Genomic DNA, 13457 nt, shown 5'->3' with positions numbered 1-13457 from the left:
TGCCGATGCAGCAAAATGAGGCGTACCCGTTCACTGTCCGTGGGCGTTTGAGGGGCCGCTATATTTGGCTGGGTTCTTTACCAGATATCTGTAACATACCTCTGAATGTTTCGATTGAGTAAAGAACCTTTTGCCCCTCAAAAAAAAAAGGTTGCTGGGTTGACTTGAGTTGACCGACTCTGAACCTGTGGGAGTTGGAGGGAAACTGTCGCACATGGCAGTGGCACCGTACCATGACGGGTCCCCCATGGCATCTATCCATTGTTTTGCTTTTGCGCACGCATCCTACATTATCCACCCAATGGGTTTGAGTCTTGCCTTGAACTATTGAGTCTTGACCGAGGACGTCCAGCGGATACACCTTTTGGAAACCGTATAGCCGGCCGTGGTTGGTTTGATACTAGTAGCGGCCGTTGCCGTGTCTCCCCCTGCACTGCCATTTCCATGTTCGTACACGACACGCATTGCTTCGGAAATATATGGCAGCTTTGCTTGCGAGGCGAGAAATAGGGACGGATCCAACGCGCAGGCGACGCGGTTTACCGGGGGGCAACAAACAGCAGCGTCGTGGTCGTCACGTGCAAGCGACGCCAAGCCCGGCAGGCCCGGCGGGCCGGGCCCAGGTCGCCGGAGCCCAGGCGTGAAAAGGTTGCGTCCAATCCGCCTGTGGCTGTGAGACAGCAAAGCGCGTCCGCGGTTATCGTTTTGGGAAGGCGACGCGGGACGCCAGAAAACGCGTGTCCTCCCCTCCGTCGTCGGGCGGGCGGGCAATAAAGACCCACCGCGCCCTCGTCAATCTTGGATCGGAGCAGCAGCAAAAAGTCGCTTTCGTCCCTCTCTCTCGCTCAGCCCGCGCCCCCTTTTGTCGCCGACGCCGAAGATTCAACGCTCCCCCCGCCGCCGACGATTCAACCGCCCGCCCGCCCATGTCGATCCAGGGCCTGCTCCTCGAGGTCAGAGGTAATAACACGCGCGCCTTTCCCTCCCCCGTTCGATTGATTGGTTCCCCGACGCGGGTGGACTGGAGACCCCTTTTGCTCAACTGAATTTTGTCGAGCAGTGACGGGGTGCCGGAAGCTGCGGGACACCGAGTTCTTCTCGCGCCAGGACCCCTACGTCATCGTCGAGTACGCCAACACCAAGCTGCGCACCCGCACCTGCACCGGTACGCCATTTTTCCGTGCTTGCTTCACCTTCTCTCTCGTGCACCATGGCTGTATGACGTTATGCGTGACCGCATACTCCTGCTCTTCAAGTCAAAATTTGTGCGCGTCGGCAGACCGGGTGCTACTACTCTAAACTGTTGGCATTTGAACCGAGGGTCTAGTGTACCGTGCAATCAATCTAATCTGCTTATTCAGCCATAATACCCAGCTCAATTCGTTCCAGCTATAATCGGGCCTTTGTCCACCAACACACATTGTTTGACGATCGAGGGTGGGTGTACGTTTACTAGCAATGACCTGTGTATTGAGGAGGTCATAGACAAATCAATTTGCCCTTGGGTGGTTGCACCAGCCGAGCCGCCGCCGCTGCTAAAACAACAGTGGGTGAGTCACCATGTCAGCATTGCCTCTTCTTTCTTCTCGAAGAGGAGCAGCAGCGACTTGTTCACTTATACGTTACTACAACCAAGGGTCACTGCCCAATTTGTTCCAGCAGTTTGGCATCGGCAAACTCTGCCGCCTAGGTGCCCAAAACTGGTGGTATTCAAACTGAATTCACCCGATATTTGAACTGGATTTAGCCGAGTTATCTAGTGTATTGTCAGTCTGCCGCCAATTTAGCCTGCTTAATTAATCAGCATACTCAACTCAATTCGTTTCAGTAGTTGCACCTACCGGCACCACGCGGTGGTTGGGTGACCACGTCAGCATTGCCTCTTCTATGTTATCGACAACAGCAGGCGGCGGACTAACCAAGGACTAGTTTTCAAGCGCATTCACAGTTTGTAACAGCAAGGCCCACTGTTTGATTACTATACAGGCTGTTTTTCTGAAACATGTGCATGCCATTATCACGACTGGTGTCAACCGACAGCTCTCATACCTAGCAGACCCTTGGTAAAATCCTAGTAATCTAACAGTAATACTGTTCATTCATGGAAGCCGACATTATTGCAGTTGAGCTGACACCATAGGTTTATAATGTTTCCGTCGGTTGCACGCGTGATCATTGTCTCATCTCCTTGGAGTCCATATATTCGATAGGGGTACTCTGCCTCCTATTATTTTTGCGAAGATTCACGCGTCTCGTGATGAGGAGGTCATTTTTGTTTCTTGCACACCTCCTGGTGGATTCGTGCCACCCTAGATTACAGTAAAAAAATATTCACGCCACCCTAGATTGGCATAAGATACTCAGGTCGATGGGAATATATTCTTCTATCCTTGTTTGATGCGCTGCGCCCCTGATGAATATGATTCCACACACTAGCGGTCCACATTACTCATCCTAGTTTTTGCGAAAAAATGCCATGCCGTGGTTATTTTTGTTTCTTTCACGTCTGCTGGTGGAGAAAATGGCACCCTAGCTTGGTAGAAGATACTCATGTCTTTTTTGAGAATATATTCTTTTAACTTTATTTGATGCACACCCTATGAATAAAGTTGTATGCGGTAGTGGTAGTCATTACTTGTCCTGCAGGAATCCTATTTCCTTTGTAGTACAATTTGGCATCTACCTCTATATATTTCGAGTGATGCTCTCAGGCTGCTGGGCTGGTTCTAGAAGTTGAGCAATTCAATTTTGTGGAATACTATTTGCCAATGTCAATATGTTACCATTTCTTATATACTTATTGAAATTTGCTACTTGGCCCTCCTTATCCAGACAAGGACTCAAATACAGCAAACTAGCATGGTGTGCAATTCACTTCCAGTATTTATTTTGTTCTATATGAATCTGAAACCATTCCTAGAAGTACCCAGGCCTAGATTACAGCACTGTAGGAAAGTTCTTTCTCTGTTATCTTACAGTTACTATGCCGAATAGAAAATGCACTCTCATCCATCCTAGAGTTGACCTGAACAAGTCCTCAACTTTTTCCAAGAGGTTCTTCGATCTGCATTTCATAACATATTATTAATCTAGCAGACTGTCACCCCTTGACTTTCAATTAATGTGGAGTGCTAGGACATTTTTTTCCGGTGTGAACTGCAAGGACATTTCCAACGTTTGTACATATTTGACCTCCATAAGCTTATTGTTTTTTTCTTAATACAATCAGATGGGGGAAGGAACCCGTCCTTCGACGAGAAGTTTCATATACCACTCATCGAGGGGCTCCGTGAGCTGAGTATCAACGTGTGGAACAGCAACACAATCAACACCGATGACTTCATTGGCAGCTGCAGGTTTGTGCATTACGATGCAGCTCATTTTAGTCATTATACTGTTACCGAGTAAAGCGACTGATGGCTGAGCGTTTCTGCATGCAGGGTGCCGCTGAACAAGGTGCTCACGAGTGGCTACGATGATGCCTCATGGCCCCTCCAGACACGCCATATGAAGTAGGTGTTTTGTTACATATGCGTACTGTAATACCTTTCTCCTACTGTCACTTCCAGATTTCCTGACACTGAGGTCAACCTGTGCAGGTCTGCTGGGGAAGTTAAGCTTATCATGCACTTTGATGTCTCAGCAATGGTGAGTGAGAGAATGGACACTGGTCTTTGTTTAATTGTTTCTGTTGATTTGTCATTGCCTCATTGTTTTTCTCTTGTGTATATCAGAAGAACAAGATGGCAGGTAAAACTTCTGGCCAGTACGCTCCTTCGCCATACGGTGCCTCCTCAGCTTCGTACCCAGCGCCTTCAGCATATGCTGCAGCACCCCCGCCGCACCAAGCTTATGGAGCTCCTAGCCATGCACCATATCCCGCGCCTTCTGCGTACTCAACTCCGCCTCCTCAGCAGCCATACCCAACTCCACCTCCTCAGCAGCCATACCCGCAGCAGGGAGGTCCTCCTACAAGTCACCCACCACAGCCATATGGGCAACCGTACCCGCCGCAGCCATACGGGCAACCGTACCCACCACAACCTTATGGGCAGCAACCGTACCCGCCACAGCCATATGGGCAACCCTACCCACCACCTTCAGCAGCACAATCCCCTTATCCACCTGGTAAGATCTTGATGAGCTTAGATAAATCCATCTGTTTTCATGACTCTAATCCGGTGAACTAATCTGATGATCTCATTGAATCTTATGCAGCGCCGTACCCTGGAGCTTATCCACCGCGGCCATATTGATACACCCAGCTTCAGTGACCTGACGTGGCGGCACCGAAACGAAGAAATGATAATCAGTTGTGGCCGCTGAGCTGTTTCAAATGGAGTACAATTCACAAGCCTACTGAAGGTGTGTTAGATAACTGAAACAGCATGTAAATCGTCTCCTTTGCGCTAGTGTTGCGAACAGCCTAGCAAATCATCAGAAACGTTTACTCTCTCTGGTATGCACTATATAAGTAGCTTGCAGAACGCGTGATCAAGTCAGTTCTATATTGTGGTTAGAAACCTTCTGTTTTGAAGCCATTATCGACCTTTCTACCCGCAAGTCTGTAACTATAGTTCTAGCTGCTTGGATGCCAGCGAATGCGTGGCAACTGCAAAGCCTGCAGCGTCTTGCAGCCGACCTGAAACCTGAAGTGTTTTGTGATGCTCAATAAATTTGCCTTGTTTGATATACGCCATGGTGTGTGGTGAATAGAATGTGATTTCGAATGAGATTTGTGCGGATTTGCCAATCCCAAGATCATTGATGCTTATTTCTGAATTCCGCCACTCTGGCGATGTGTTAAATTCAAATTTCAGTTATCTCTTTGCGGTGTTTGGAGGCTTACTTGTACTGTATATTGCTGGCCTGTGATGGGTGCTGCTGATCAGTCCTATGTCACACATGCCCTCCTTTGAATTTAGGTAGTTAGATTAGCAGTGTTTCTGCAGTGCTTTCATCATTCCGGAGATGAATCTGATTTTCTTAGTTAATCATTACTATTCTCATTGATTAGCCATCGGAACTTTTTTCTAGGATAAGACCAGAACACATAGAACGATCAATTTGTGCATATGCACAAAACACACAGCAGCTGCCGCGTCCTCTCCCAAGAAAAAAGCTTAGGACATCGTGGGTTTGCCAAGATGGCGAGACGCCTTGCTTCTGTTTTGAAATAGTTATTGACATAGATGTAAGCCTAATTATAGTGTCACCTGTTTGAACGCCAGCGAGTGCAATGGCAGCTGCGAAGGTTGCAGCACCTGAAAACCTGGTAGTGTTTTGTGAGTGTTCAGTCCCGAGATTTTTAATGCTGATTCCTGAGTTCTGCTCTGGTGATGTTGGTAGAATTGACGTGTTGAGTTTCAAATTTTAGTTGATATTGTTTTGGGGTTTGGAGGCTGTGCTTGGGTGCTGTTCTGGTGCTGTGCTCATGACCACAAGCCCTATTTGTTTTGTCTTAAAACCTAAGTAAGTCACTCAGAGCACTCTCTAATTATTTACAACAGAACATTTTCTCCTTTCCTCGTATGACATATATGTTTATGTCTTCCCCATTTCAAACGAGAACATGTCGATCATGCAGCTCGCAGCATGGTCACAGAAGTATCAAATGTATAATGCCAGCCTATGAGGCTGTGTGCATCACTCAGAGGTCGAGGGTTACATCCTCTTTTTGAAAAACAATGAGAAAAATGCCAGCCTATAAGATAACACAGTACATACGAATGTAGAATAGATGCTGTAATATTTAGACAGCTGATCAGTTTGGATGGCATCAGGGTGGGGATTGCTCCTCGGATGCTCGTTCGTCCCGCTGCATGGTGCATCGTCTTGACGCACCGTCTGTCTGTCGGATGTCCCCAGCGCTAATAAGCGGGATGATGCGCTCAACCCCTGGCCTGGGTCAGGGATGAATGAAAATAAGCACCTGGTGCCCAGTTCTGACTTTGAATAGGTTAGAATCCAGCACAAGAGAGTTTCTAGAGGGAAGAAAGTAGGTAGCAGATGGACTCCATGACAAGAAAGAACAGATCGACACTCTCTTATGTCCTTAGGAAAATCATACTAAGAGCTTAGAAAACTTGAGCAAGGCTGTAAATGGTACATTAAAAGCGTTTTCTCTTTTTGGTGCACGAAGAAGAAATAAGCGTACCAAAAGCTTAGCGCTTGGGTTGGGGCGGGCTCGTGGGTCGGGGAGGGATGATGCGGGAGCCATGTCGCCTCGACCTTGGTGGGCTGTCGCGGGAGGAAGATGGCAACGGCTTTGATGGGCTGGAGCTGGTGGGAGGCGGTGCTGCTTCCCTTCCTGATACTGCCTTTGTTGACGCTCCAGCCTGCATTGCTGAGCTCCTTGGCGCGGCTTTGTAGTGCGTCGGTGCGGCCATTGGTGATCGCCGTTGTTGATGCTCGCCCCTTGTTGCATCTTGGCCTCTCGCAGACCTGTCACGATTGAAGGAAAAATGATGAACAAATTAGCAGTGTAAGATTGGAGGAATCCCATGTTTAGGCCTCCTTTGGTTCATTAAATAGGCATATCATGGAAATAGGAAAATCATATGAGGTGAGGTGACAAGTATCTCAAATCCTATAGAGAAAGATATGTCATCTGATTTATAGGATATGATTTTCTTTTTTCATTCGGTCTAGGCTAATGCTTTTTCCCCCCTTTGAAATAGAAAGGATTGGTTTCTATGCTGGACAGGAATGAGATTCTATTCCTACAAATCACTGGGTTACGAAGGAATTATTTTATAAAATTCCTACCTAAAATCCCTACAAAATTCTTGCAAATGGAAGAAAAAGCTGTACCTGCTTTCCTTGCCTTCCTGATTCTCGCGAGTCACGGTCCTCTCATCCTCCTCACCATAAAAATCACATCCGCAAGTTTTATTCTGATCCTGGGAGAGTTGGGGTGATTCCTGACGACAGCCTCCAATGCCGACTCGGCAACTTTTACGTTGAAGTTGTCAGCAGCCCCAGCACCAAGTCTTACACATACATCCGTAAGGCTTCTCAAGTGACTCAAGCCAACAGTTTCAATGGTATCCGATCTCCATTCTTTTGAGTTGAATCCTAGGTTGAGCTTTTGGAGTCTGCGCATTGCTCCCTGTGCAAATGACAGGCATGGTGCAGCGCACAAGAACTTGAAGCACGTGAGTCTATAGAATCCCCCGTCAGTCATGATCATCTTTTCTGTGGGAGTTGTCTGATTGTGCAGGGTGAGAGCAGCGAGGGCCGGCATTCTTTCCAGGATCTCGATATCACTCCTCGACAGACTCCTAATTGCAATCTTTAGGATGCAGAGTTTCCTTAGCTCTCCAAACCACTTAGGTATGCAGAAGAAGATGCAGCAGTGTCGCGACAGCTCGATCCTCTGTAGAAGCAGGTCTGGAGGAGGAGACGCCATGTCAAAGCCATCAGGGGGAATAATTATGCTTGCAGGTGCAGCCTGAGCATCATCCTCATGAGAGGAGACTGAAGCAGGCACCAAAGTTATGGTGTGCAAGTAGCTAAACTTCTCAACAATCGAGCCTAAGATTTGCACATTCTTTTTCAGAGTTTCTGCTCCCTGTACCATAGAACAGGTGGGCTCGAGATCCTGGAGGTTATAATTCCATGTTATGGAACGGATGATACCAAAATATGACATGCGATGAGATGACATGTGGGCTACTCCTTGAGGCAGAATAGACTCGCTCGGAAGGTGAGCTGGCTGAACAGTATAACAGGTGAGGTGAAGATCCTGGAGATTGGTCAGCCGTACAAGATCTAACAAATTCAGTGGTGAGCAATAGCTAAGGTCAAGATACCCCAGAGAGCGTACAGATCTCACGCGGGCAACTTCTTGGGGCAGAATAGACTCGCTCGGAAGGCGAAGGTGCAGTAACCTCTCCAGATTATCCATATCTGATGGAACAGCAAACAATCTTGCATCTACTTCCAGTGTCTCCAAGTATCGGAGCATTCCAATCCTGTCTGGAAGTTTGACGGTGATATTACATTCAATCTTGAGATACTTCAGAAGAGAAAGCTTTGTGATTCCAATGAGGTCAAAAATCTCATTGTCTTCATCAGCCCAAATATGAAGATTCAGAATACGAAGAAATCCATAATCCATAATGGAAGGAGGCGCACACTTGAAGAAACCCCAATATGCAAGTGACCGAACTTTCGATGTTACGATGGTTTCTGGAATGTATGCGCTTTTTACCCCTCCAAACTGGATGGATAATCGACGAACTTTGTCAGTGTTTGCTAGAATTGATTCAGAATAGTCCACAGTGGTGACAAAATTCTCATCCAAGGATTTGGACCTAATAAAATCCAGTACCAAATGGTGAACCGTACATGACAACACCTCACCAATATGATTGGTGTCCACTGCTTGGACCATTGCTCTGCTGACAAGCTCATCAAAATAACACTCAGCAATTTTCAATGTGACTGTCCCTTCCACATCACCGAAAAAACCTTCGGCTACCCAGTGCCTCACCAACTCAGCCTTCTTCATCACGTAGCCCTGTGGATACATACTCAGATATAGCAAGCATGTCCTCAAACCAGGTGGAAGACTATTGTAGATAAGGTTTAAAACATCGTTCATCCCTTCGGAAGTAGAGGAAAAAGAATTCTGTATGTTCTTCCAATCTTCCATGACGATTCTTGATTCGCTTGCTAACAGACCGGCTATACTTACAATTGCTAATGGCAAACCTTCACATTTTCTGATAATCTCGTATGAGACTTCTTTGGTAGCTGGAGAACAACCAGCCCCAGGGGCAGAGCTAAACACCCCACGGAAGAATAACTTTCGAGATTCATATTCATCAAGAAGTTCCATCTTATATATACGGACCGAGTGATAACCAGAGCATGCCAGCGCTACGTCATGCACTTGTGTAGTTGTTATTATTCTGCTGCGTTGATCACCACGAGGAAAAGCGCGGCTAACAATATGCCATACGGATGCAGTCCATAAATCATCAAGTACGATGAAGTACCTGCATAATTTTGTATGTTAGGTCAGAAAAACACAACAAATTATATATATCTTGCTCAAGCGGCAGCATATATATTAATCTGCCTAGGTTCACCTGAGCAAGTGCTATAAATTTTTTTTTGCGGGTCAACACGCATTAATAATATTCATAATTTCTCAAAATGCTATGGCAGTGCCTGACACGCCATAACTGGAACCTCATAAAATAAAATTATGCGTATGATTTTATTTATGAGAAGAGAGCACAGAATTTGCTTATTTAGACAGTACAGTTGAGATTAACCACCCTTTGCCTTGGAGATGCTTGCTGATAGCACCAATAAGGTCCAGCACATCAGGAAAACCAGGGGGTCTTGGTGCCTTGAGTTGTGAGAGCATGCTGGTGAGGATCCCCCTCATATCTGGATTTGGAGACACACTTACGAAAGCCCGGCACTGAAATTTCCCTCCATGCTTGTGATACAAGGTTCTGGCAGCTGTTGTCTTTCCAACACCTGAAAGAAGATGAAAGAAACTTGGCATATGTTCTAGCTAGTATTAATGGGCCGGGCAAAAATACTGGAGTTGAAGATAGATTATTGTACCTGCACATCCAATTATAGGTATCACCTTGAGTGTCTTGTCGTCGACATCGTCGTCTAAAGCTAGCAGCTCGACAAGCTTGTTTGGGGCCTCCACGACCACGGCACCGGGTGTGGTACTACGGACACCGAAGGAACCCGGCATCCGGGCCAATATTTTGGAGATGCGGCGGTCGCGGGCTTCCTGCGTGTCAGGCCTGGCGGTCTTGGGAGACCACTGGAAACCTCTGCGTCTTTCCCTCGCATCCATGGCACGAGCAAGTAAGCCTGAATAAACAGCCTTGGCACGATCAGGCAACTCTGAAAAATCACGACGATCTCGAGCACTTTGGACGAAGTTGAGGTAATCCTGCGTGTCATAACAAAGCTCCCGAACTATCTTCATCCACCACCTGGCCATGAAGCTAGCGCCGTCATCTTCCGACATATTCTTCAGGGGGATGCATACTTCGCTGAGAGCATCTCTAAGAAGACGAAGCTCCTCCGCACCGAGAAGACTCTGTCCGGAAGAATCGAGTTCCCGGAGGAGGAGGGCCGAGGGACCCAGCATAACAGTAACAGGAGCTTGCATCGCTGCTTCAAGATCAGGGTCCGCCGCTATCCCCGCCCTTAGGAGCGCGGCTTCTACATCCTCCATCTCCACCTGAAGCAAGAACCACAAATGATTATCGACTCCTCAAAGACAACCAGATGATTAGTTTTTGTTTGTAGTTGTCTATGGATGCACGACAAAGTAATCTCGCGAGGGGAAACACTCTACCAGGGAAATCTCGATTTTGACGAGGCTATCAGATGGCAGAGAAAGTAGTGCGTGGACAAAGTGAAACAACACAACTCAACAGGCCCCTATCCCTCTACATACACGGGGAAGGAGAGGAAGGATTGGGTGCTTAGAAGACCGGACCTGTGAGCCGTGAGTGAACTGGCCAAGCAACTGGTTCACCGGTTCGCCTCTGCTCCATGGAACCACCGCTCGTAAAAAAAACCCGTCTCATGTCATTTTTTTTTTCTGAACAACAGTATAGGACAGGCTTTTTTTTGATAGAAAGAATTGTATGACCATGAGTCGACCATCAAGTCACCGCAGCTGAGAGGAGGAGAAACTCTGAAGCACCCTCCTCTACCAAGGTAGAGAAGTTCTGGCCCCTTCCCTCTCCCTCTCTCGTCCATTTCAAGCAACACTAACCCCTCTTTGCCGTGCATATGCAGATCTAGGGAGGACAGGAGGAGTGATCTGTGGACGCAAGGAAACAGAGATCGATGGAGTTTGCTGTGGCGGCATTTAGCGCGGTAGCTGGCGTCGCCGTGTCGAAGCTAAACAGTGTGAAGGGGAGGCCGAACACCGATGCTAGGAGCATCAGTGCGGATCTCAACTCGATCAAAGCTACCATGCTAGATCATGCAGACCATGTCCGGCCTATGAGTTTCTTGCGGGCAGAATATTTTGCACAACTGAGGGCCTTGGCATGTGACATCGAAGACTGTATAGACTGCTTCAACGCCAAGATGACGACCGATGCTGATTTTGCAGACGAAATTGCCCGACTCAAGGAGAGCTCAAAGGAAACGACTGACCGGATACATAGGTTTGGCTTTATTCCTGTACAAGGGGCTGCAGCACAAGAGTCTGCTGTTGCTGTCCCCGCAGAGATTGAGAATCTTCAGTGTTTGATGAGGGGTAAACATGATGCTGATTACCTCAACTGCTTGCTATATTTCTGCTTGTTCCCACCTAATTATCATGTCAGGACTAAGCCCCTGATGAGGAGATGGACGGCGGAAGGGCTAGTAGGAAGAGAACAATCCGCAGTCAGCAATTTGGACAAGTTCATGGAGTCCAGTATCATCAGGTCCACCCAGAAAAGCAGCAATGGGAAGGTGAAGAGATGCCAGCCTACTGGCGACACGATTCGTCAGTACATCTCCCAACGGTCCATGTCCGAGAATTTCATACTGTTATGTCACGGTGCGGCCGCCGAAATGCCGGAGGGACACCCTCGCAGGCTATCTGTGCATCCTTGTGCAAATGTCCCACTGAATTTGCCTGAGAGTTTATCTGATGTCCGGACGTTGGCGGTATTCTCTACTGCTGCGGGGGATCTCGATGAACATGTTCTACGTTTTGCCAATTATAGAGTGCTGCGAGTGCTGGATCTAAAAGAATGTGCTCACCTGAGTGATGGCCATATTCAGGCTATCTACAACCAGGAGCTGATGAAATACCTGAGCATCAAATCGGGCATCATTGATCGGGTTCCAAGGGAAATCGGGAAGCTGAATCAGCTAGAGACACTCGACCTGAGTGGAAGCCCAAATTGTGACGATGCTGATGGAATAGTGACGGTGTACAAAGAAGTCCTCCTGCTGCCCAAACTGAAGCACCTCCTTGGCAGGTTCCAGCTTTCTAGAAGGGATTTCTTTGTTTGGAGATCAGATGTAGAGAGGTTTCTCAGAGCTAATAAGAGTGTGCTGGAGACGCTGTCAGGATTTGTCGTCGGTGGGAGAAATGGATTTCAACAGCTGCTGAGTCTTATGCGGCGGTTGCGGAAGGTGAAGATATGGTGCAAATCCGACGCAAGCCAAGAAAACCTGGGTGTTCTTTCAAGCGCCATTACTCAATACATCAGCGATGGCGCTGGAGCGCCTCATCTTAAGCGGTCCCTGTCGATCGACTTCGGAGCATGCCCAAGAGAGTTCGTGGATGAAATAGACGCAGTGGCGGGCAAGCTCGATTCGCTCAAGCTGCGTGGTCAATTGAGCCGCCTCCCTCCGTTTGTTGCAGAGCTTAGTGCACTCGAGGAGCTCTGCCTTTGGTCGACTGGCCTGCGTTGGGAGGTTATTCGAGAAGGGCTGAGCTTCGTGGGGGGACTGAAATATCTCAAGCTTATTGAAGACAACCTCGGGCTCATCGACATATGGTATGATCACCTCATAAGCATTGAGCGGTTATCCATCGTGTTCAATGATCCAATGCTAATAGACATAACAATCCAAGATGGCGCGCTGCCTTGTCTTGTGTCGTTTCATATCATCTGTCCACAGCTGCTCCTTCTTCCTGGAAGAGCACTTGGCATCAAAATCGCACACATGACTCAGCTGAATGAAGTCGCACTCCATCCTGACGTCGACGTTGGAATAAAAGCTGAATGGCAACGCGCCGTCGACGGCCATACAAATAGGCCTGTACCCGTCCTTTTGTCCATTGAAGGACCCTGATCAATAATGCATACCTCATCAAACAAGGTCAATCCTCTACTCCTCTCCTCTTTTGTCTCCACTCGAAGTATCTTCCATTATCTGAGCTAATTAATTAGAGCATATATACTCTCTCACTATGCATGTGCAGTCGGTGCAAATCAACAATGGAGCCACCTCCCGTGTGCATTGCTGCCAACTTAAGTTGAATGCTGCTGCTCTCCTTGTGTTATGGTTTTCTTCTTATTGTTACTATTATAATTTATCACAAGGTTTACCACATGTTTTTTTACCTTCTTCAAATTATTATTTGCGTGCGTACAATCAGTTGCATAATTTTTTAGAGGGATGAATCCTTACTCTTGCTGTACATCTTATTGTATTCCTCCGAGTGAAGAACTTTGCTATTAACTGGTGTATCATGTTTACTTTTTATCATTATTTAGTCCTGTGTTTTGTATGTTCAACAAGCTTATCTCAACTTGGGGATTGATTTTAGTTGTGTCATGCTTCATACGCATTGTCAAGATCAAAATGCTATTTTGCAAGGCAGGGTCCGGTAGGAATAAATGATTTTTCACAAAAAAGTCATAAGAAATGAATCACACAGAAACAGTTTGTGGTGTCCTTTGAATTGTATTATTAGCTTTGAAAATTTCTTTGGGAATCCTTTCTTT

The 13457-nt window shown here is 47.1% G+C and overlaps 2 protein-coding genes and 1 pseudogene across 2 annotated transcripts; 2 read left to right on the top strand and 1 right to left on the bottom strand.

Annotated features, from left to right (window-relative positions):
- The first annotated feature begins 679 nt into the window (after positions 1–679).
- Positions 680–4694, top strand: LOC123167430 (formin-like protein 20). Its single transcript, XM_044585269.1, has 7 exons — positions 680–960; positions 1061–1165; positions 3230–3356; positions 3441–3512; positions 3600–3648; positions 3735–4128; positions 4219–4694. Exons 1-7 carry the CDS (start codon positions 927–929, stop codon positions 4254–4256), a joined length of 819 nt encoding a protein of 272 aa, XP_044441204.1. The 5' UTR covers positions 680–926; the 3' UTR covers positions 4257–4694.
- Positions 4695–5530: 836 nt separating this feature from the next.
- Positions 5531–10332, bottom strand: LOC123167428 (disease resistance protein RGA5-like; annotated as a pseudogene).
- A 15-nt stretch (positions 10333–10347) lies between these two features.
- LOC123167429 (disease resistance protein RGA4) lies at positions 10348–13229 on the top strand. The gene is made up of 3 exons (XM_044585268.1): positions 10348–10713; positions 10795–12828; positions 12932–13229. Exon 2 carries the CDS (start codon positions 10846–10848, stop codon positions 12799–12801), a length of 1956 nt encoding a protein of 651 aa, XP_044441203.1. The 5' UTR covers positions 10348–10713; positions 10795–10845; the 3' UTR covers positions 12802–12828; positions 12932–13229.
- The last annotated feature ends 228 nt before the right edge of the window (positions 13230–13457 follow it).

Source organism: Triticum aestivum, chromosome 7D (genome assembly GCF_018294505.1).
Source record: "Triticum aestivum cultivar Chinese Spring chromosome 7D, IWGSC CS RefSeq v2.1, whole genome shotgun sequence".
Taxonomy (NCBI): domain Eukaryota; kingdom Viridiplantae; phylum Streptophyta; class Magnoliopsida; order Poales; family Poaceae; genus Triticum; species Triticum aestivum.
Note: the sequence above shows the minus strand (reverse complement) of the source record. Positions and strands in the feature narration are given on the sequence as shown.